Here is a 23736-nt window from a genome sequence, read left to right as displayed (position 1 = left end):
TTTAACGTCCCAATTATATTTTTAGTAGTGATGGACAATGACACCACTGAGAACTGCGGATAGTTGTTGTGGATAAAGAGAGAGTGATGACGAGATGTGAGGTAAAAAGAGAGGAGGAAGAGAACGACGTAAATGCCGACACTCTCCATTTACGTTAGCGTCTTTCAACAATTATGTCAATGCCGACGTAGATGCAGAATAATATCGTCCTTCTCTACAACGTTGTCGATGTCGACGCAGATGTAGAGCGAAGTTGTTTTGCATCTACATCTACGTCGGAGCCGATACCGACACTCTACATCTACGTTAACATCGATGCAGTTACCGAGCGACACTAATGCAGATACAGAACGTTGGCATCTACGTCATCATCTTTCTCTTATCATTTTGTTTCACCTCTCGTTGTTGTTTTCTTTTTTCATCCATAATAGTCATCCATAACTCCTAAAGATATCGTCGTTCATCATCATTAAAAATATACTTAGATGTTGAAATTTTTATTTTTTCTATTAGTTTTACGCTTCGGTCGGTAAAATCACGATTGAATAAAGCATTGGCATCTCACCTCCAGCTGCACTCCACCATCCCTTGTGCCACACAAATCCAACATCATCTACGGGCCTGTTTTCTCTTCTTCCCTATTCAATGCCCTTTGTTCGTTGTAAGCAGGGCAGTTTGTCCTTTGTTTCTCGCGGTTGGAATCCCTCTTTAAAGAATGGACCAACCGGAGCGCCACCACAGCCATCCACACACACTGACCATATGGATAATGGTGTGCTTCACCTCTTCCTTCCTCGGTCTTGTGATTCTACTCCTTTCGACCTTTGCGGCCAACGGTGGTTCTGAGACCACAAGAGCTCATGGTGAACTAAAGCAGAAGCCGTGCCACCTACACTTCTACTTCCACGACATCCTCGACGGTCGTAACGCCACCGCCGTTCGCGTCACCAATCCACCGATGGTCACCGTGATAGATGACTTGCTCACGGAAGGCCCCGCGCTGACGTCAACGCCCGTCGGCCGGGCGCAGGGGTTCTACGCGTCGGCGTGCCTGCAGGAGGTGGCCTTCCTCCGAGCCATGAACTTGGTGTTCGGTCGGGGGAACTACAACGGTAGCATGCTCACCGCTTCATGAGGTGAAAAGGAGATGGCGGTGGTCGAAGGGACCGGACTCTTCCTTTTCGCCCGCGACTACGACTTGGCTAAGACCCATCGGTTCGATGCCAACGCCGGCGACGCCATCGTCGAGTATGACGTCTATTTTATGCACCACTGAGCAGATCTTATGTTTTCGTCTGTCTCAATCAATGAAATCTTCTACTGTGGTCGTGCTTAAGTAAATAAAATCCAAGAGAGAATCTTAGTATTACTATATATATCAAAGAAAATAAAAAAAAAATTATTACAAGAGAGTTAATCTCATATTACTAAATAAAATAAAATATAAAAAAAAACTTTATTATCATTAGGTGAAACTATTTCTTTTATCAAAATTTTCCATGTGAACATAACAATCAAAATAATCCTTTTGATTCTGATATCATTTGTGCAAGTGAAGGCTTTACTAGCAAAAGAACAATCCTAATAATCAACAATAAAAATACAAACCCAAAATAATGGAATATAAAATTTACGTAAAACACTCAAATTCTTTATTATATACAATAAAAAAATACAAGAAATAGATCTCTTATATATCATCTCAACTCAGTTCAAAACTTCTTGTACACGTTCTTACATAAACTTTCATCTCAAACTTTCTAAATCTACTGGCAGAAATATTAAGCCACTGAGAGTGTTTTTTCTCTATACCTTCCATCATTAAAACTTTAAGATACATAAGATAATTCTGGAATGTTCTTTTTCTTACTTGGAGTTACTTACCAGTGAAGTAACCTTGTTAGCCAAGTGATTTGGTTTCTATTAGGAATCCAAAAATACTTGGAACATGTATCACTGGTAGAAAAGCTTGTTCAGCTTCAAACAACAGTCAGGCAAGCAATCTCTGAAGCAAAACATTAACGCTAAATTGGTAACAAAGGTCAGAACTGTTCCACTCAGCAAGGCCCAACTCACAGTAGCCAAGTTACCACTGATTCATTCTATTTCTTGATCACCTGTGATCTTTTTCCTGGAAACAGCAGAAACTGAATTCAGCTGATGAATTTTCTCCCTATGTGAGCTCTAGCAGTGGAGCCATATTTTATGATGTTGATGCCATCTTCTTCAAGGCCATTGCTATTGATTTGCTGTCAACATAGATTCTGTAACAGACTTTGGCAGGAATCTGGAACCCTTGATCTCCAATAACTCTTGCATGAACTGGAATAACACCTTCATACGTTTCTAGTAGAGAATATACCTGCAGTGGGCATAGTATATTTTTGTATTCTTAATTTTGTCTTATAAACCAAAATAATTGTTATCTGATGATTGTCTAAGTATCATCTAATTAATGAAAAAAAATCTTCACTGACCCTGTATAAACACATGCACTTTTAACTACAATAGCAAAAAATTGCTGCCTTGGTGAACCGATACCTTTTGGACATATTTTCAGCATAAACTATGTCAAAATAATATCAAATTCTTCCAAAATTGTATTTGATTTTGGTTGATCTTCAATTTGATTGCCTACGACACATTTAGGATGTGTTTAGAACAGAACTTTTGAAAAGTAGGTTCATATTAACATTAGTTGCACTCCTTTTATACCTACAGCATTACTGATCACTAAATATTTATGAAAACATCGTACACAAATTACCCAAAGGTTTGTATAAATATTCTTAAATATTTAACATTTTAACCCTTATTTCTTATGTTTTTAACATATTTAACTTACAAACTGGATTGACTTATGTGTTCCAGTGTTATGACAATTGGCACAGTGTTGCCTAGCTAGATGAAGACAGCAACCTAGATAAAAATTCAACTGCTACTCTGCAAGCTCTGTTACCTAATTGTCTTTGGCTCCTGCAGAAGAAGCTGAACAAAAGCCACTTTCGCAACCAAACTAACCATTCTAACACTGACAATGATCTCGCCGACACTCTCTACTTCCTAAATTGTGATGGCTCATTCAAGGCTAATTGTTCCTCTGATGGAATTGGCTTCATTCTCACAGATACACAGGGAAACACTTTAATCGCTGGATGTTCCAACCGCAAAGCAAGTAACCTGTTTCTTGGCTCAGACCGGATTCTCAGAACCTCATCATGTTGTCCAATCCCTCCCATCTCCCTTGGCACCTGAGAAACTTGTGTCAAGACATCTTTCGCCATGTGAAGGTTGTTGCTTTCACTGGATAGAGTCCTGTAGCTAAAAATTCTAACTGCACAGCCCATAAATTAGCTAATTTTGTTAGGAACAATGTAGCAGATATTTTTTGAAAAGGTAATTCACCACCTGATGTTTGTATGAATTGCTTTTATCTATTAGTTTATTGAATTCTTAGGTCCAAACTTTTGATATTTGGCTCACGCTCAATTAAAAAAATTGTATGCCTGTTGAACTTAAAGCAATAGTGATCACTAGAATGCATATGAATGCATCTTATACACATTATATTTATGAATATTTTTAAACTTTTATCAGTGGTGCCTTATTTCCTACCATTCTTAGTGCTAGTCCAGAATGAATTGTGTCAAAGTTGTGTCTAATTGTTTCAAATTACATCAGAATTATGTTTCATCCTTGTTGACAATCGATTTAATCATCTACAACTCAGTTATGATAGCTTAAGCGGTAACCTTTTAAGTCTGCTCATATTTGTATGAATTACATTACTTTTTAACAAGGTTTAAAATAATTGATATTTACCAGTCTCACAACCAATCAAAACATAAACCAAACCATTTTTGAACAATTTCACCAAATATGAGTTGCGCCACCTGGTAGTGGTGCTCAAATTTATATATTTTTTTTCCTTCAGAAAATTATAGATATGTGCAGTTATCTCTTCTCTGTCTATTTCTCTCTCTCTCAGCCACTTCACATCTGTCCGACTCTCTTTCTTTTTCTTTCTCTCTCCACCTTCTCCAGGTATCACCACCTCCACCCCCTCTCCATTGTATCATTGTTGACATCTTCTACTCCTTTGCCTGCTCTTCTTCCTCCCCTACCTCCACTTGATACATGGGACACCTAGCTGTACCAATCCTCCCAAGAACCCACATTGGGTACTAGATCAAGATTTAAAACCTTGTTTTTCAATTGATTTTTTTGTATTGAAAAAATTATAGCAAAAGCAACATAAGGGGTCAACCAGTTAAAAACTGAGATGACCAACTGAAAAAGTGAAAAAAAGAAAAAATTAGTTGATGATTTTTAAAATGCAAAATAAGCATTTAGTCTAGAGGAAGGTCCTGTGACAAGAAAGTAAAAATAAATTTAGATGCTCTATTGTAAAAGTTAAAACTAGGGACGTTCTCTACAGCATAACCAAATTTATTGAGTCAAATAACAAGGGCACGCCCATCAAAATTAGTTAAAAGGTAACTATATAATCTGTTACACGGAAAGGACAATAATCGTCTGCATGATCAATAAATATTCATCACAGAGAATAACTTGAATTTAGCTAAACAATTATACAAAGCAATAGATCATACCTGAGACATGTCAATGAGCATTCCTCCTCTAAATGCAGACTTCAATGTAAACCAGCCAACTGCAACTTAATGTCAACAATAATATAAAGCGAGAAACTTCAAACATCAAACTCTTTGAAGCCCCACCATATTTTTATTAACTAAACTCTTCAAAAGCCAGTATCCTTGCTGGGTCATCATGTTAATCTGGAGATATATATTTCTTGTATGAGATTTGTAACGATAAAATTCTTCTTCTGCAAATAGAATAACCAAATTGAATCAAATACATAAGCTAGATGAAGTCATGATGTTCTGATCAAGATATATTGAAAAACAAAGGATCAGTATCTAAATGTATAGCTCTAAACAGAGTTTATAAGGCTTATTTTAGGATCAGAATAGCAGAGCAAATTAGTGTACTCAGCAATCTATAACTCTCTGACATACCTATGAATTCGATCTGCATCATAAGCACCAAAAGTCAGAATACAAGCACTACGGCCCTTATTCGGCTAAACAAAACCTGCAAATCGCAACTCAAATGTTTCAGTAGTTACAAACTTTGATAAAGGAAATTCTGACAACTGATGTGGCATGAGATAAATTCTTTTTAACTGGAAATCAATATGGAAACTGCAGTAATTGTTTATTCTGATAAAAACTTGAATTAGTATAAATAGATTCAAAAGAAAGATTGAATCTTTCTTTACAGCACCTGATCAAAAGAAAGGAGATACCAAAACCATCCTTGGTTTCTTTCTTTACATCACAAATTCAACAATGCCACAAAAGAGATGGTTATAAGTAGTATAAATAGATTGGTAATGAAAGAGGGTTATGTTGCCTCCAACTCCAAGTGACTGTATAGGATGAAAGTACTAACAGAACAGACTCAAGAATATTCCACACTGTAGTCCTTTGACTGAATCATATTTGTCAAATATTGCAGTCTTGACCAATATTGGTAGGAGTCCAAGTGAGTAGGATCCTCAATGGCACTGAAAGATGACCAATGATCACATGGGCCTAAACACACTCCAATCCTCGATGCATCTTAAATACTTCAGAAAGTCTTCATCCATGTCAAATGTTGGTATGACATGCCCTACTAATTATCCAGTCAACTACGAGATTTGGCCAATCACAAATGATCTCAATGCATATTACTTGGCAAAAGCAATCCAAAAATTACACTATCTGGTTAAATTCAAAGCTTCCTGCATCAGACTCGGGTAAAAATATATCCACAGTTAATAATATTAAGCATAAAGTCCAAAGTGCAGAACAGGAAAAAAAAACTTAAGCAAATTGAGGTCCTTCTAATTGTGTTTGTAAAATTTGGTATACACTAACTAACAATTGATCTGACTGGCTTTCAATAAATTTGCAACCCTCAACAGTTTCTGCTGCCTTAGATGTAATTATGCTAAAAATATGGCACAGGGAGCTGAAACGTTTGACTCTGGTTGACTTGAGTTCATTGTCAGTTGCAAGCCCATGCATGTCTCTCAAGGAGATGACCTTGGCATCCTTCCTCCACCTCTTCAAGAAATATCTTAGTGGAAGCTCTTTGATATTTGTAACATCAAGTGCTTTTAGGACATGCCGACATTGGATTCCCACAAACTCAAACTTTTTGCAGCTGCAAACCAGAGTACCATCAAGAGGGTTTAGTCTTACCAAGTGCACTTTCAGGCTCCCCTCGGATGTAACCTTATATTCATAGGTTGTCTCTACCATGCCAGCATTGTATACCATGCAGTCGAGTGACAACTCAAACTCCTTTTGGAAAATGTCAAAGACAGCTGGTGTGTATATATTTGCGGCTTGCCTCAACATTCGTGAAGAAGCTACTAATGAGTTACTTTCAGTGGCATGATGATCAGCCAGTAATTCTTCATATCTCCGTCCATACAACACTCTTTCATAATTCCCAAGGAATTGTAAGAGATCATTTTCCTGTCTCAAGTGCTCCTTTAGCATGCTGCTCAAGCTTTCTGTACGTTGAGTGCTACTCATGTCTGCACAGAACATTCCTCGCCCACATGCCACCGACCAATTGTCCCTCTCTTCAAACAATTTCTTCAACCATATATTTTCTTTGAGATCATACTTCTCTAACATCTTTATCCATTCTGAGGCAAACTCTTCATCATCCTCACAGTCATAGAGACATTTACGGAAGTCAGATGCAAAAGTCCTGGAACCTTGAAAGACCTGAGCCAAGTATTTTGTTGCATTTTGGTACATATGCCACGCACATCCTCGATGTTTTGTACCATGCCAAACGAGATCAAGAGCATTGGTAATTGCCATATTTTGATCTGTTAGGACTACATTTGGTTCCTTTCCATTCATTGCACTTTTGAAAGTCTCAAACAACCACTTGAAACACTCTTCAGTATCATCATACATCAATGCTGTACCAAAAACAACAATTTGCTTATGATGATTTACACCATAGAATAGAGCTAAGGGCCTGCCATAATTATTCATTTTATATGATGTATCAAAGCAGACCACGTCACCAAAGTAGCCATAGTCAACAGCAGACCTCCCGTCCCTCCAGAAAAAGCATGTTACTTGATCTTCACTGTCAAGATGTATTGCATAATAAAATGCAGGGTCATCGACTTGTCTCCCTTGCAAGTACTGCAACATAGCACCTACATCTCCTGGCTTCGGGGTATCCTTACGCTTGGCATGCAAATAATTCTTACAGTGGGAAGGAAGAAGATCGCCCTGTTGATTGGCAACAGTCAGTTCACTCAAATTCTCATCTTTAGCTATGGGTTCCACCCTAGAGTCATCCTCATAGTTCACTACATGAAATCGAGCCCTGTTAGCAGTTCTGTGTGATTTTAATGTGTGAGCTGTTCGTGCTGTCACAAACTCATGGTTGTGGTCCCAGTAAAATTCACTCACACGATATCTACCGTTCTTAGCAAGTTTAATGGTCATACGAGCATGACAACCTGTTCTCTCACTTGATCGCAGTCGATGTTGTTGTACCTGGCTCTCATTTTTCTTGTTTCCATGAAAGCCTTCCTTATAACATACATATGTCCTGGAAATAATCACCCCTGAAGCTTTTCGGTTAATCCAAGCCTTTCTTACGTCGAAACCAATCCTTCTCGCATATTCATTATAAAACTGATAAGCCTTCTCGTCATTTTCAAACTCCATATCGACTTTCGGTGCCCAACTCTTGTTGGCAGCATCCTCCACAGAGAAGAACCTGACCTGCCGATATCCCCCAGCTTGCCTTACCAAATACTCGATCTTCGCCTTCTGTGATGCCATCATTCCGGCAACAGCAGCTCGAGACCGTTTTGCAACTCTATGTGACTTCAACGCGTGAGCTTTCCCTGGTGCTACAAGCTCATGGTTGTGCATTGGGTGAAATTCACTAATCCGATATGTCCCATTTTCTGTAATTTTGATTGTCAAATGTGCAAGGCAGCCAGTCCGTTCATTCTGCCGGGGTTTCTTCACCTCACTCTCATCTCTCCTGTTCCCCTGATAACCTTCTTTATGGCAGACATAAGTCCTCGATATGACAACTCCCGATGCCCGCCGGTTAATCCAAGCTTTCCGGACACTGAACCCTACTACCTTAGCATAATTGTTATAAAATTGGTAAGCCTCCTCATCGGTCTTAAATTCCATATCCACTTTCGGCATCCAATTCGCATCATCAGCGTTCCCCACAAAAGTATCACTCCCCGCTAACTCCGCCATTCTCCTCCCTGGAATCAAAATCTTCTCTTTTAGCAGAAAGATCTTTTCATTTTCTTCGAAACACAAATCCAAATTAAGCACGAAACACTGCAAAACTTAATAGGCTGAGAGTGGAGGGTAACAAGCTGAAATCAATGGAAGATGAAAAAACCATAAAAAACGCATCTTTCGCGTCGGAAGAGCAAAGACGGATGAAAAAGAGAGAAGAACAAGCCAGAGAAACACCAGGTTTCGAAGACAGGGAGCATATCACGATTCCAGTCCCAAATTAGAGGAGAATAGGGCGAAAAAGCGAATTTTGGAAAAGGGAAAAAAGGAGAGGAAACTGAGAAAACAAAAAAGAGGATATAAGAGGACTCACTTGGAGCTTCGATTAGCGCCCAATTCGTTCTATTCGAACCGCTTCTGGTCGACCCCCTCGCTAACCTTTTGAGATAGCTCGAATGGTGAGGGGGGAGGGAGAGGGACGAGGAACCCTATACAAGTGGCGTTGGAAGAGATCGCCTTCCAATTCTGGCCGTGAGGTATGCCCGATGGAATAAAGCGAGTTGGGAAAGTGGTTTGGGGTCCGCCGAGGCCGAGTCACAGGTGTCGGCGTCTGGTTCGAAGTGGAAGACGACTTTGTCCAAGACGAGCGGCTTAAGAGAGAGAGTGGCTAAGGGTAAGAACATGAAAAGAGAATCAAAATGGCAAACCGAAGCGGGAATCCAAAGAATGATATATTCCTAATTTAATGCATACATTTCAGAACATATTTGTTCGAATGATATCATCACTTGATTAATCCAAGAAAACAATAATTTAGTTTTGGATTTTTTTTTGAAATATTTCAGAAAGAAATTAGTGAATCATGATGATCCCTATTTGTTAACTATATTAGAAAAAAAAAACTTCGCTCTCCCAAGGTGATAGGATCTATGCAATTTTAAAAACTTAGGTTTTGTTTTTTTGTTTTTTGTTTTTGCTAGCTTTATGCTATGAACAACACTTTGGAGGTTCCTACTTCCTTGTTCATAATTTTGGAATTATCAAGATCCATGCTATAAAATCGAAAAGAGAGTCCTAAGCAAACAAATCAGAATTATATAAATAATCTCTCTATTCATAAAAATAAATTTGGGTATATTGACCCTTTATAAATGTACATTGATGGGAGTCTCATCCACTAAGTTCCCCTGTCTTATTTTAAGATCCAAGAAGTATTTGTATATGCACCAAAAACAAAATTTCTTATAGAAAATTATCTATAATTAAAAAGGTTTAGGTCTAAAAGATTATTAAATTTCTAAAAGTGAATGCAACATTCTAATCATGCTTGACTTATCTTGATAGCTACTATCCTTGTCTGCCAAATGCAACCATTATTGCTCCATTCAATAATTCAGTTCAAAAATCAAAATAATTTATTAGATTAAAAAAAACTATTTGACAGGTCTAACATCAAATATAGAATTATATAAGCATCTTAACAAAAAAAACATTTAGGTTACTTGAGCTTATATACTTGCTCCCAATCCTTTCTTTGATGCCAAAACTTTCAAGGCAAATGAAATTCTTGGAAATTTTATACAGGTGGTAAAGTGATAACATCTCTTATCCAAATTGTTAGTGATATTTTTGCCATATGTTACAAATATAGAATCAATGTAAACAATATAAGTTGGATATATCCTTATATTGGGTATTCTATATGCTATAAGTCATGCATCATTATACATGAAAATGCTGTGGCTAAACACTAAAAGTGTTATAAATAGATGGTTTCAAGAGACTAATTTCATCATATTAAAGCATCATGATATATACACTAAAGATGTTAGCCAAAAGATACACAATGGAAATAGAGCAATACTTCAAACTTCCATAACTTAAATTTGAAGTCACTTGAATGGAAGGTTTGGCTACACCTATTCTTTGAATGAGTTTTCTATCCTAGTCATAACAAAATGACATAATTCATGGGTATTTATAGGATCATTTATCATCATTAGGCTAGAGACTCTTTCTATATATGAAACTTCTAGTGAGCTTCTATTGACCTAATGAGTTCTCCTTCATCAAGAAAACTTCTAGTTTACTCAGCCTCATTTATAAATCTTAGTTATGCTGGTTTGTATGATATACCTTACCTCATTATTTTACAGCTATATTATTTTTTAATATGATGACGCATTAAGATTATTTCTTTACAATCTAGACAATCTCATAGTTGTATCTAAATCTAGAATCCTAAACACTATTCCACTCTAAATTAAATCATGATGTAGTTTGATCATTAGCTTCTCACTCCACCGTTGCAATTAAAATAGAAGGAAGAAGAAACTGGAACTAGAAAATCTGGGCCAGGCTGCAATTAAAATTCATTAGTTTAAACATATTGGTAAATGCAATGAATCTTGGTCAATGAAAATGTTAGAAAATCTAACAAATACTAAGCATTCAACAATATACACAAGAACATGAAGGCAAAAAAGACAACAAATGGAGCCAATAATTGAAGGGAAAAAACATCTAATGGAAGATGTAGGCGGTAGGGACAGAGCACCAAATCCTAATGAGGAAAAGCTCATAACTCTGAGCAAAAACTATTGGAAGAAAATGTCTCATACACCATCAATAAAACCTGAAGATTGTTTCCACTTATTCCACATCCAGTTATTATTAACACTGCACTATTTAGCTGATCAACTTTGGAAAGTGTCATTTTCCTAGTAGTTTCTGAGCATGCTTCTCGCTCCAACAAAAGAACAATGTTTTAAAATGCATTGGGCACTCTATCCATCTATTAAAATACTTCCAAATCACCTCTATTAGCTAGGCCTGCACTCTCTCTTGGGGTCCTACAAATGATATATTCATCTACTAGATCCAGCTGGTTATTCATCCCATAACCAATCTGCCATGGTAGAATCTATACAAGAAAGATAAGTTGTCAAACTCAGTAGTATATCTGCATCAACAAGAAACTAAGTTTTTCCTCGGTATGCTTCAGAATGTCCAGGTCCTTCAATTTGTCTACTGTATCAAGGTTCTCAAACTTCTGCATGGTTAACACTTGTTAGATCTGGAGTTTGGGCCATTCGAGAAATAACTATAAGGTGGACAAATTTAAAGATGAAAGATGACAATTATCTGCGATAGGGTGGGAGTGAATATTTGGGACTCCAACCTTCAATGTTCTCTATCCATTCCTTAACATAATACTGATGGTATTATTGTTACCAACTACAGATGCTCTGAGTCACCCTAAGCACCTCATCGCAAGAGATATTTCTTCCATAAACACATCATAAGTTAAAGAGCTTAACAAAATACCTAAAGTAGCTATCATTAAGACAAAAAACCTTACCAGATCAAAAATGTCATGGAAAAATGATGAGATATTTTGCAATACAGGATGAAGCTTTGCAGATGGATTCATGTGAAAGAATGAGATCCAAATTCTTCTCAGTCAGAGGATTACCATGATGTGATATGTAATTAATCTCCTCTTCTAATGCCAGTTGCACTTTTTAGCGTTCACTAAGGATTTGGATGCAGCTGTGTGACTGCAAAAAAAGACTAAATATCCAATGAATTCTGATTCTCAAATATTTATGGAAACAGAAAAATATAAGCTTACTTAAGATGTGTACTATGAACTATAATCGATGATATAAACTTAGAGATCTTGCAGACTCTGAAATTATGCTCTTTTTGTATACCAAGGTTGAATATCTTGACTTTTTCATTATAATAATGCAACATTTAGCATTAGCAATAGATTACCATAAGTGGCAATGTTTTGTTTTTCCTTGTTTAGCAAAAAGAGATATAATTATAAATTCTTTCATATAACAACAACAACAAAGTCACAAGTCAACAATAACAAATACTAAATTCTTTCATGAAAAGGGTAAAATAGAGCATTGAACTTCATAAGCATTTCAGATAAAATAGGATACTTCAAATCATGATCTGCAGTATCGAACTGTATCGCCCGGTACGGGCGGTACGTACCGGTCCGACAGGTTGCCGATACACGGACCGCCTGTTACCGGTCCGAGTGCACTGTAGCAGAGCTACAGTACTCGACACACCTGAATATACCGCTCGGTACACCTGGGTGTACCGCTCGGTATACCGTACCGTACCGGTAACGAGCCCAGGTCGAAACACCGGTACGGTACGGTATTACGAACCTTGCTTCAAACAACTATTTTATCATGTTGAATGAAAAGTTTAGAGTGCCAAATACTAAATTCTTTCATGACAAGGGTAAAATAGAGCATTGAACTCCATAAGCATTTCAGATAAATAGGATATTACAAACAACTATTTTATCATCTTGAATGAAAAGTTCAGAGTGCAGATCTAATAAATTTCTTGAAATTAATACCAAATGCATTTTAGCAGCTGTCTAGTAAGGTGGAAATTCTATTCTTCAGAAATAATGAAAACTTACGCTTAGGTTAGGCAAATGGTAGATAGAAATGTTTGGATCTGAAATCCTTCATATCAAATTATGTATTAGCCATCACCATATGGGTTCCAAAGAAGAATAATCACCAGCAAAATCAATCATCTAATTTGCAAGAATGTGCAGAAGTTTGGTGAAGGTTATGAAAGAAATTAAAGAGCAGATTTTTACTTTGGAAGCACTTGATTTATCATGTACAATTAATTTCTTATTAGTTTTAGTAAAAGATTTTAAATAAAGTGAATGGGCACATAAAATATGCAAATGAAACAACATAGGGAAAACAAGTACTCCAAAGAACAAATAGAATAACTAGGAATAATAGATCAAAATCAACATTGTAGAGATATTAAAAAAAGACCTTAGAGATTGCTCATAGAACTTTTTCAAGGCATTAGACACTAGAAGTCTTTTCTTTACTACAGAAACCTCCTCAAACTCTGATGATGATGAATGAGAAGTTACATCAGTCTCTGCAAGAAGATTCTCTTACATTGTCCCAGTAAACTGTAAAATATACTATTATGATTATCAGATAATAGAATGAGTGATAGATTGAATCCATCACTTGATCAACATATCCAATTATAAATTCATCTATTAATCAAACTTTGCAACAGAAAAGTTTAAAATTTAGCGAGCAAGGTGAAAGATATGGACATATCAATGACCTTGAAGCTCCATGATCTTTCTTGAAATTACAACATAGGTCAAGTTCAAACATCTTTAAATTTTATCAGTTCTATAAGTTAAAGAAACAACATAAGAGAATATAGTTTGAGTCTTGCGTTTTTTCAGGAAAAGCAAAAGCATGTTTTTGATGTTTTGGAAGATGTCAATTGGAGAGAAGGAGGTGAGAAGATGAAACAGTGCAGAGGTATCAAGCAAGCTTGTCCTAGAAAATAAGTTAGAGGAAGCCTTACTCTCATCACTGAGATTGGAGGTTGAAATGACACATAGGAATGAATCTATTTGCTTGTAAAGTGAGGATATTACAACATTAAAAAAGATGAGTCTGAAAAAAAAAATGTAGCAAAGATATCAAGAGAAGGGCATAATGATAGCCACGGAGCACATGACAATACAGTGCTCTACAAACCTGATCTCTCTGTATAGTCTACACTCTACAATATATTCCTTGAAATTCTGCTGGTTTCCACCACTGTCCATGTCATTTGTTATAGATCATCAATGTCTGTAACTATGAATATACAGAGACTTCAAAACTCATGCTCTGACCAAATACTCGCAACAAACCTGCACTACCTTCTCAGAAGTTCTGGAGGTGTTAGACAAGCTGTGTTGCCGCACTGCTTCTGGTGCTGGAGCTTGTGGTGACTGACAAGGGAAACAAAAAATACATCTTTTCCCAAGGTTTCTTGGCGACTCTAAGTGCTAGACTTATTTGTATGTTTTTCATCAAAAGATTCAAGAAAATGAGAAATTTGTGTCCTCAGATGCTCCAAGGTCAATAGTCATAAGTCTATCCATTTGGATTTTTAGAATTTTCAAAATTTGATAAATCTCTTTCCTAAGTGGGTGTCTTTTATCTTTTACCATAAATACATGAACCTTACTTTCTATCTCTATCCAACTGTAACCAGGTTGCTTAATCACACATCTCATCCTCATTAATCTCCTAATCCTTAAAACATCAGCCCATCTTCCCATCTCAGCATACATGTTTGATAGAAGAACATATGGTCCTGAATTCCCAGAATCAAGCTCAAATAGCCTCTGTGCCGCCCATTCGCCAATCTCCACATCACGGTGCAGCTTGCATGCAGCAAGCAAAGAACCCCAGAGCACAGCATCAGGTTCTATTGGCATCTCATTTATAAATTTCTCCACCTCTTTGAGATAGCCTGCTCGACCAAGCAGATCAACCATGCATGTGCAGTGATCTTGAGATGGAACTAGTCCATATTCCTTGGTCATGGACCAGAAATATCGGCAACCCTCTTCCACCAACCCTGCATGGCTGCAACCAGACAGCACACCTATCATCGTTACATGATCTGGAGTCTCCCCAGATAATAGCATTCTCCTAAAGAGCCGCAGGGCATCCTTTCCAAGCCCATTTTGCGCATACCCCACGATCATGGCGTTCCAAGACACCTTGTCCCTTGCAATCATCTTATCGAATGCCTTGGATCCATCATCAATTGATCCAGACTTAAGATACATATCTACAAGTGAATTTCCAACAAAGATATCAGACACAGCTCCTGCCTCGAACCGGAATCCATGCTTCAAAACATGTGCATGTGCTTGCTTCCCAAGCTGAAGATTGGCCAGATTGGCACATGCATTGAGGATGTTCCCAAATGTGTAATGAGTAGGCCAAACAGATTCTCTTTTTAGCCAGAGGAACAGTTTAAGTGCCTCTTCATCTTCCCCATTCTGTGTGTTCCCTGCAATGAGTGCATTCCAAGCTACAATGTTTCTTTCTGTCATCCCAAGAAACACTACTTCTGCATCATGCACGCTTGATGACTTTGCATAACCACTAATCATAGACGTCTCTGAGACTACACTCCTGACTGGAATTCGATCAAAGATGCTCCTTGCTTCACGGATTCTTCTGCACTTTGCATACATATCCACCAAAGCATTGTTCAAAACCAAATCTTCTCTGTATTTATCATGCTTAATGGCCTGAGCATGGACTTGCATGCCTTCTTTGACAGCTGACAGACTTGCACAGGCACTGACCACACTGGCAAGTGTCATTTCATCATGCTCCACACCACCTTCCATCATTCTCACAAATAGCGCCAACGCCTCGTTCTCAGGACCATTCTGCTCAAAACACGCGATTAAGCTGTTCCAGGAGACCACATTCCTTTTCTTCATCCCCTTAAAGACTCTACAAGCATCCAACGGCCTCCTGCACTTTGAGTACATATCTACAAGCGCACTACCCATGTAGACATCACTAGCAAGTTGGGATTTTGAGATCAAAGCATGAATTTGCACGCCCATTCTTGAGTCCATTAGTCCGGCACACGCACTCAGAGCACTCGAAAATGAATAAGCGTTGAGCACAAAATCATTGGCATGCATCGCAACAAAAAACTCCAGGGCTTCTTCGAACCGGCCGTGCTGCGCGAAGCCAGAGACCATAGTGTTCCAAGAGCACTGATCCGGCTCGGGCACGGACACAAACAAACGCCTTGCTTCCTCGAGGAGTCCCGACTTGGTCAACGCACCAATGAAGCTGTTCCAGGTGAACACGTTTCGGTGGTCCATTCTGTCGAACAGTTTCCGTGCGTCCTCCAAGCTGCCGCATTTAGCGTAAGCATCAAGGAGGCGGTTCTGGATGAAGGTCTCAGAGGAGAACGGGGACTTGAGGAGGCGGCCGTGGATGCATCGGCCGTCTCGGAGGGAATTGGAGTCGATGCAGTCCTGGAGGAGAAGGGTGAAAGGGATTGAATGGGGGAGGGAGAGGCCGCAGCATAGCGGGAGGTGCTTCAACGGATGCCTTGCCATCCCATTCTCTCAGTAGGCGGACGGCTGAGATAAGATCTGAAGAATTCATCTCTATTTATAGCACGGAAATCCTGATCACATGCGACTAGAGGTAATATTTCTCGAATCATATTTAATTTGGATGATACGTATCGTTTTGATTTGTGCTGATGTGATGAGCATCATTGGCTTATTTCATCATTATTAGATTGACTAAGATCCATCATATCACTACTAATCTTAATCACATAAACATAGCTTAGATTGGCTAATCACATAGCAAAATACAAAGCATCATAAAAGCCCTCGAGAAGTATAAGCTCAATAGAGATGGTGAACCTGATGTCAATCAAGAGTAATAAAACTTACTTTATTGTAAGAGTAATATAGGTTCTATCAACCCATCTTATTGATTCTTAATCTCAAGAAAGAAAGAATAGTCCAACTAGAGAAGACAACCGTAACCACACCCCAAAACAATGTGAAGAGACAAAAGCACCCCACAATAGTAGATTAAGATCTCACAACAGCAGCTTAAAACCTAGGCATAAACTATTTAAGCACCAAGTTTACTGAAGAGGACTATAATATGCTTGATAAAGAAACCATCGGCACAAGGTCCATTATGGTTTTAGTTGGAGGGAACTTGGAACTTTTCGTATCGAGCTCCAGTCTCGTTATACGTTTTCAATCCAATCAAACCATTGAACTCCTCAAATGTGGTGAGCTTGTGGAGATGGTCTCTGCTGCTTCCTTCATCCTTCATGACTTTAAGGATGTCAATCAGTGCACGGGCAGAGGCGTAGACAGCCGTGGTGGAATGCACAATCAGATGGAAACCCAGCTCTTTGAGCTCCTGAGGTGTGTGCAAGGGTGTGAAGCCACCTTCAAGCATGTTGGCAGCTCTGAATCCATTTGTGCGCTTGGAGATCTCTCTCATCTCATCATCGCTCCTCGGTGCCTCCACAAAGCAGGCATCAGCCCCTGCCTGCATCAGGTCCAAGTCCAGTATCAAAGTCATCAGTATTAGAGATATTAACCAGAGTAAGCTTATCTGGAAAACCAATCTGAGTAGGAAACTATGCATGTCATGATGCTGGTCCAAAACAAAAGAAAAAATATATATATATAATAATCATGACAGTCAGATGTGTGTGTGCTTAAAGGGGAGAGAGAGAGAGAGAGAGAGAGAGAGAGAGATGTCATAGATCTAACTGAGGCACTATGCTTGTTCACTGTTTCACCAAGAGCTTTGGTTGAAAAGTTCATCAGAAAATTGACAGTAAAGGAAGAATGTTGCTGCTTTAAGCTTGAACTATTATGGAAGGGAATCATATAATCACTGCTAATAAAGCATAAGAACCTAAACATGAGTAATGATAAGAGTTTTAAAAAACATATCCAAGATCAGGACTAGGAACTTCATTGGAAATTTAACTACTGCATCTAACATTCACAAAGAGTTGCAGCAAGCTTATGTGTATAATGTACATTTTGTAAATACATTTTTTGTTACATACTACTTTTGTATCAGTATATACATGTATATTTACACATACAACATTCAACATTGGAAAAACATCAGATAACTACTTGAAGTTAAGCATATAAATGAGCATCCCAAATATACCTATACAAGTCAACACAGTCATGGAAAGTTTCAAGGCATGAAGTTATTCAAAGGCAATTATGCAGGGACCCAGAACTATTAAGGATGAAAATAACTTGAACATAATTCAATCATATACTTCTGCAACAATTGAAAAAATATATATCTAGTTGCCAACTAATTTTGCATAAATGTAGTAATTTATCAATCTGATACCTCCATGTAGAGGTTAGCTCGTGCAATTGCTTCATTTAGACCACCCGCTGTTGCACGTGCATCAGTCCGAGCGATAAGAAAGAAGTCAGCGTCACCAATGGCTTCTCTTGCAGCTGCTATTTTTGCAGCATGTTCCCCGGCAGGTATCACCTAAGGTAAGCAACACAAGACAGAGATTAATGCCTCATAATTATGAGATGCTACAAAATTAAATGGACAGTATTCAAATAATGCAAAAGCTTTACATTCAATGTGGACAGAACTTGAATTTATATGCACATAGATAGTACATGGACAAATATGTAATTTACACAGGAAAAATCACTACCAATCCATTCAAAAAAGGACATAATGTGGAAATCTACTAAGAATTTGTTGTTTTCAATGTATTGACATAAGCTGGGGAGATAAAACAAGCTAGGAATCAGTATTCTTTTAAGCTTATTACCTGTTTACCCTGCATATGCCCTGGTTGCCATAGGAAGAGAAAATGAAATATTCATTAGACAGATTATATAAGGAAAGAAGCCAAAATCGAAGACATCTGCAAGTCATATGAAAAGACTGATGTTCCCTTACCACACTTCTTTGGCCAAACTTGATCCTGGAATTAATATGAAATAAGGAAGAAGTTAGATCTATGAATTATAACTATGTTAGAGCAGACAACAATTCTCAGCATAAAGGTCGCAAGAATAACTTATGTATCAGTCACGGTGGTACCTCAAGAAACAAACCAGCGGCACCAGTAGCAATTATATCTTTAACAGTCCTTTGGACATTGAGAGCGTTGCCACCTCCAGTGTCTGCAATATTCACAAAGCAAAAGTAATCAGTCAAGTGCATTTTACAAGATGGACAGCATAAATAAGATAGCGAAACACAATTACAATATCGATGGTCAGAATTATACCTTTGTTAAAAATATAGATCTATACTTTGAAGTGACATTAGACCAATAGAATCAAGTGGACCAACATCATTGTCATTTGTCAAGTCCTAGAACTTGACACCATGGAATTAAATCGAAGGTGCAGAAGTCTACCAGTTAGTGAGATATGAGATACTATGATTTATGATTGCAGAAAAAAATATAAAAAATAGTTCTGTGAATAGCACAATAATTTTGCTGTTTTTTACCAAGTATCTCATTTGCTTCTATTTAATAGATCATAGCTTTTCTCCGAAGCAACAACTGCCGAAAAGCTAAAGAAGGTTCGAAAAGGCATGCTAAGACTTATCCTCTGGATGAATCATTCATTCTTAATTTTCTTTGGATATAACAGCCGTCTTTCAAGATAGGTGCATTTTTTTTTTTTTCAAAGCATATCTCAAAATCATAACCAGAGGTTTTTTATCATTTTGTTTCTTACTGTTCATTCCTCACTCACTCCTCAGCGGCTACTCATTGCGCCTGTTCCTTTTTGCCTCACTATTGCCTTCTCCCTTCCACTTCCAGACCATGGGATGGCAAAGTACCGTACTGACTCGTTAATTCCACAGCTAGCAGTAAGCAAGATCAAGAAGATTCCGTAATTTTATCACCATGAACGGTGATTCCAACTTAGTCTATTCGATTACTCCTTTGCAATTAACTAATGACAACAGTCGGGCTACAAAATGACAAAGTTGCGGAAATGTCATTGAAAATAAGAAAATTAACATGCAGGTGGAAGAAGATAATTACCAGCATCAACGATGAATGCGACGTCAGGAGCGGCAGCACAAATTGCTCGAGCTGCATCCGCCATCTCCGGCGGCCTAAAGTTCACAAGGAAGAACCTCAACTCAACCAGCGAAACCAAATGACAAATAAATCGAAGTAGGAGAGTGGGGGGTAAGGGGGGAGATACGTGAGGAGGCCGATGTCAGGCATGCCGAGGCGGGACGCGGAGACGGCGTAGCCGGAGACGAATCCGGCTTTGAAGCCCACGCTCTGGAGCACCGCAGCGGAGAGCGCGTCGTATATCCCCGGCATCAGCACGATGCCTTCCTCCTCGATGAGGCGGTGCATGCGCGTCTTCCTGGGCTGACCGCCGGCGGCGTCGGCAGGCAGCGACTTCACAGCAACGGCCGTCGGAGAGTTCGCCATCTCTCTGCAGGCCCACTGACAAGCTGTAGATGGAGGGAAGGAAGCGGCAGAGGGCCGGATTTTATAGCGAGCGCAGGGGGCGAAGGGCAGGTGTGCGTTCCGCTTACCGACGTGCAGCATTCGCCCCACGGCGGACCCACTGCAACGGCTCTGATCATCTCTCTGTCGGACCCGATTTAATCCTGTGCGTCCGATTTACCAGTGACAATAAAACAGGTGACCCACCATTGATTTGGAATGCCAGTTTTCTCCGCGGGAAAAAAGGAATTTGTACACGTATACGCTGTAATTTTCGCGTCACGTGCCTCGTTGTTCCTGGCAATTAAATATATATATATATATATATTTATATATATATAAAGACTTTTTTTCTCAAAAATTATATAGGATGCCCCAATCTGGTCAAATGCCCAAAAGCCTCTAAATTGGTTCATTGAACCGTCGATTTAGATGAACCGAATCGGTTCATATTCTCTAAATTAGACTTATAATTTTATAAAAAATAACAGAGTAATCATTTATATTATATTTTCTTTTGATCGTAAAAATTTATGGTGCACTCAATTACAGAATCAACATGTGAAAAATTAGAACCATCAAATCAAATTAATTTTATGATGTTATATTCATGAATCAAGCATTTGATTCTAGTATGATATTATAAAATTTATCATAAGTATCAACTAACTTAACCGGTAAGTATCTTTATGAATTATCGTAAGATCCTGGACTCAAATCCCGTCTTCGTCTTTTGTTCTTTGTAAAAAAATGAGTGTGACTATTCAACTATAAATAATATTTTTAGATAATTTTAAAGATTTTAAAATCGAATCCAAATCATATTAAAATCATGTGATAATCAAATAATCAAATGTTCTTATGAGTCCATCAAAAGAGTTTACTCATCACATAAGGTAAAATTATTATATCATTCGATTTGGTAATTAGGTAGAATTAATCCATCCATCACAAGTCTAATGCTTTTAAATGTGTTCAACAACTCAACTCCATCCTTGAAAGTTTTGGGTCCATCACTTTGACACACTAATAAGCGTGATGTGGACCTCCGTAGCTCGGGACATCTTTTGTCATAAACCCACCGCTGCAAGGGATAATGACATGTAATAATTGTCAATGTCGACTGTATCCAAGTCTCCCACAAACTCTTAATGTCAAGTCATTCACATCACTAACATAATGAAACGTGATAAGAGTATTATAATACACATCCGAAGTTTTCTCGCACGAGTTTGTTCTCTCAAAATGTGATCAGACATTGTTTTTCTTCTGAATATCGAGTCTTCATGATGATGATAATAATAATAATAATAGGTCTGATTACTATTTCAGTATTATTAATATGTAGAAAAATAGAATCAAACTATTGACCTTATCTTTCGATTTCGATTTCGACTTAATTCATTCAGTTTTCGATTCAATGGAAACTAAATGACTGAATAATAAGATCATTCGAAGAATGATGATGATGATGACAACCTACAATGACTAATACGTACAATCACTGTTCATTTAGTGAGATAGTGGTCCATTTTTTTCTTGTTACTATTTCTTTTATTGCTACAGTGTATTCGTGATGTAGATGATCAAATTTCAGACAGAAAACTAGTATGTTTCCTGCTTGATAATTTTTGGAAGACGAGCATATCTAAATGCTTTCCGATCGTGAATTATCCTCCAGAAGGAGATAGGAAACACGTCAAAGAAAAGAAGGGGCCACACCACTTGAATCCGGGATGGCGTGGTCAAGAACAGGAGGGTTCGCCGGAGATAAGTCCAAAGACCTATAATAATTGACTTGCAGGACATATCACCCCATTGTCATGTACGGTTGAGGCGTCGCTGTAGGCAGTCAGTGGACCGTGATAAGATCACAAGTGGTGATAGAAACCGTGAAAGCTTCTAATCGATTACTTTGGTTTTGTAATGATATATAAGGCATTCACTTATTGTGATGGACAAAAGGCAACACCTGTGCATGCAGCTTCCTCGAAGCTTCTCATGATCATACCCTCTCTCTCTCTCTCTATCTATCTTTTTCGTCTCAATCGATTCAATAATGCTGCAACAATTCCTCGTGAAGGTGACTCCTAAAGATTTGCCTCGATCCCATGCATTTAACTGACGTGCATCGATCATGAATTCACGTTAAGCAGGACCATTCACGGTTCGATAACATAACACAGGTTATGTTTATATGATACTTAATTTATAGATTATTTTTATCCCTGAAGCCAATAGGTTTAGTCATGGAGTACATATTAGAGGCGGAGAGAGACAGAGAGAGAGAGAGAGAGGGTGATGCTGATGCAATGGAACTTATCGCAAGGTGGAGACGTGTGGGTCTCGGCTGCTCTTTATCTCAAGTAAAGCTGCATTGGCGACGTTTTCCTTCGCATTCCACTTGCAGAGACGTCCAAACTGCCGTCGTTTTCAGTGAGGTCCGGTACGTATCACAAATTACGTACGGTCGGCGGCGCCGCTGTCCGATGATTGTATTGCGTTCTTAAAGATTAGATTGCCCCGTATGGACCGTGTTACGAATCATTCGCAACGAGAACAAGTGTTCTATACATCTACCCTTTCGATGCTTTTAAATTTCATCATGGGATCTTGTAGTGATCTATCGATGATTCAAGATATGATCTTATGCGGCTAATAATCATGGAATGTGATTGTACTGTTGGAAGGGAATCGATCATTATCATGGAGAAAAAAAGTGTCTTTGTCATAAGTTGATGTATTGTTTAGAGTTTGATACCCTTGTAACTCTCCGTCAGTTTCCTTGCAACTTCTAATCCGTGCCATTGTTGCATGGGATAGGCGTCTCAGTGTCTTATTACCATTATATTCTTTTGCTAGTATTCTTGCAACTTCTTATTCGCTCTTACTTTCTCTCTCATACTATGGAGCACGTACATGCTTTGATATTTTAAGGAGAGTACCGTACGTGTGGGGCTCATGTGTGACATCTCGCAAATGAGATGAATTGTGACTGTTTTACGGAGGGAGAGATGCACAAATATATTGTATCATGCTTACTTCAATTGTATACATATGACTACATGACATAAGAGATATGTAAGGGTGTTGGAGAGTCCTAACTTGAATTATCTATGTTAGATATGTCGGATACAACAAGAGGGTCATTCTAGCATAATTACTAAAGCCTAACTTAAGATTACTTTGAGATAAAATCATGTTTACTTCAATTACCTATATAGTGAGTCTCATATATAAAAGATGTAAGAGAGTGTTGAAGCTTACCAACTTCAAGTGCAAGTGAGGAGTGTCAAATGCAAGAATTGCATAAGATCATCATAACATATTGACTTGAACTGTGAGTGTTGGATGGAGGAGATGCCCGAGAAAGGCATGTCATCTTAATCAACCTATACAAGGAGTATCAAACACATAAAATATATGCGCATGTGAAACATGCCAATGTGAATTACCTATATAATGTTGATCGAGGAGAAATGCGAGAGTATCAATGTGCATTGACTCGAATTATTTAGATAGAAAGTATAAGATG

At 38.2% G+C, this 23736-nt stretch overlaps 4 protein-coding genes across 6 annotated transcripts; 1 reads left to right on the top strand and 3 right to left on the bottom strand.

Annotated features, from left to right (window-relative positions):
• Nucleotides 1-769: 769 nt before the first annotated feature.
• Nucleotides 770-1135, top strand: LOC135628337 (dirigent protein 21-like). Its single transcript, XM_065134954.1, has one exon. The coding sequence runs from the start codon at nt 770-772 to the stop codon at nt 1133-1135; it is 366 nt and encodes a 121-aa protein (XP_064991026.1).
• Nucleotides 1136-1673: 538 nt separating this feature from the next.
• Nucleotides 1674-8903, bottom strand: LOC135629676 (protein FAR1-RELATED SEQUENCE 12-like). 3 transcript variants are annotated; one of them, XM_065137411.1, is made up of 6 exons: nt 8698-8903; nt 5311-8344; nt 5043-5118; nt 4614-4849; nt 2960-3334; nt 1674-2362 (listed from the first exon to the last, which is right to left on the bottom strand). In XM_065137411.1, exon 2 carries the CDS (start codon nt 8334-8336, stop codon nt 5895-5897), a length of 2442 nt encoding a protein of 813 aa, XP_064993483.1. In that variant the 5' UTR covers nt 8337-8344; nt 8698-8903; the 3' UTR covers nt 1674-2362; nt 2960-3334; nt 4614-4849; nt 5043-5118; nt 5311-5894. The 3 variants fall into 3 exon arrangements, with proteins under 3 accessions (XP_064993483.1, XP_064993482.1, XP_064993484.1); XM_065137410.1 differs by having other exon boundaries at nt 2960-4849; XM_065137412.1 differs by lacking the exon at nt 2960-3334.
• Nucleotides 8904-13745: 4842 nt separating this feature from the next.
• On the bottom strand, nt 13746-16362 carry LOC135628290 (pentatricopeptide repeat-containing protein At2g13600-like). The gene has a single exon (XM_065134896.1). It carries the CDS (start codon nt 16285-16287, stop codon nt 14224-14226), a length of 2064 nt encoding a protein of 687 aa, XP_064990968.1. The 5' UTR covers nt 16288-16362; the 3' UTR covers nt 13746-14223.
• A 249-nt stretch (nt 16363-16611) lies between these two features.
• Nucleotides 16612-20212, bottom strand: LOC135628291 (carboxyvinyl-carboxyphosphonate phosphorylmutase, chloroplastic-like). The gene is made up of 7 exons (XM_065134897.1): nt 19945-20212; nt 19779-19852; nt 18815-18897; nt 18671-18695; nt 18540-18559; nt 18092-18241; nt 16612-17254 (listed from the first exon to the last, which is right to left on the bottom strand). The coding sequence occupies exons 1-7, from the start codon at nt 20181-20183 to the stop codon at nt 16898-16900; spliced, it is 948 nt and encodes a 315-aa protein (XP_064990969.1). The 5' UTR covers nt 20184-20212; the 3' UTR covers nt 16612-16897.
• Between the last annotated feature and the right edge of the window lie 3524 nt (nt 20213-23736).

This window comes from Musa acuminata, chromosome BXJ3-1, assembly GCF_036884655.1.
Source record: "Musa acuminata AAA Group cultivar baxijiao chromosome BXJ3-1, Cavendish_Baxijiao_AAA, whole genome shotgun sequence".
NCBI lineage: Eukaryota > Viridiplantae > Streptophyta > Magnoliopsida > Zingiberales > Musaceae > Musa > Musa acuminata.
Note: the sequence above shows the minus strand (reverse complement) of the source record. Positions and strands in the feature narration are given on the sequence as shown.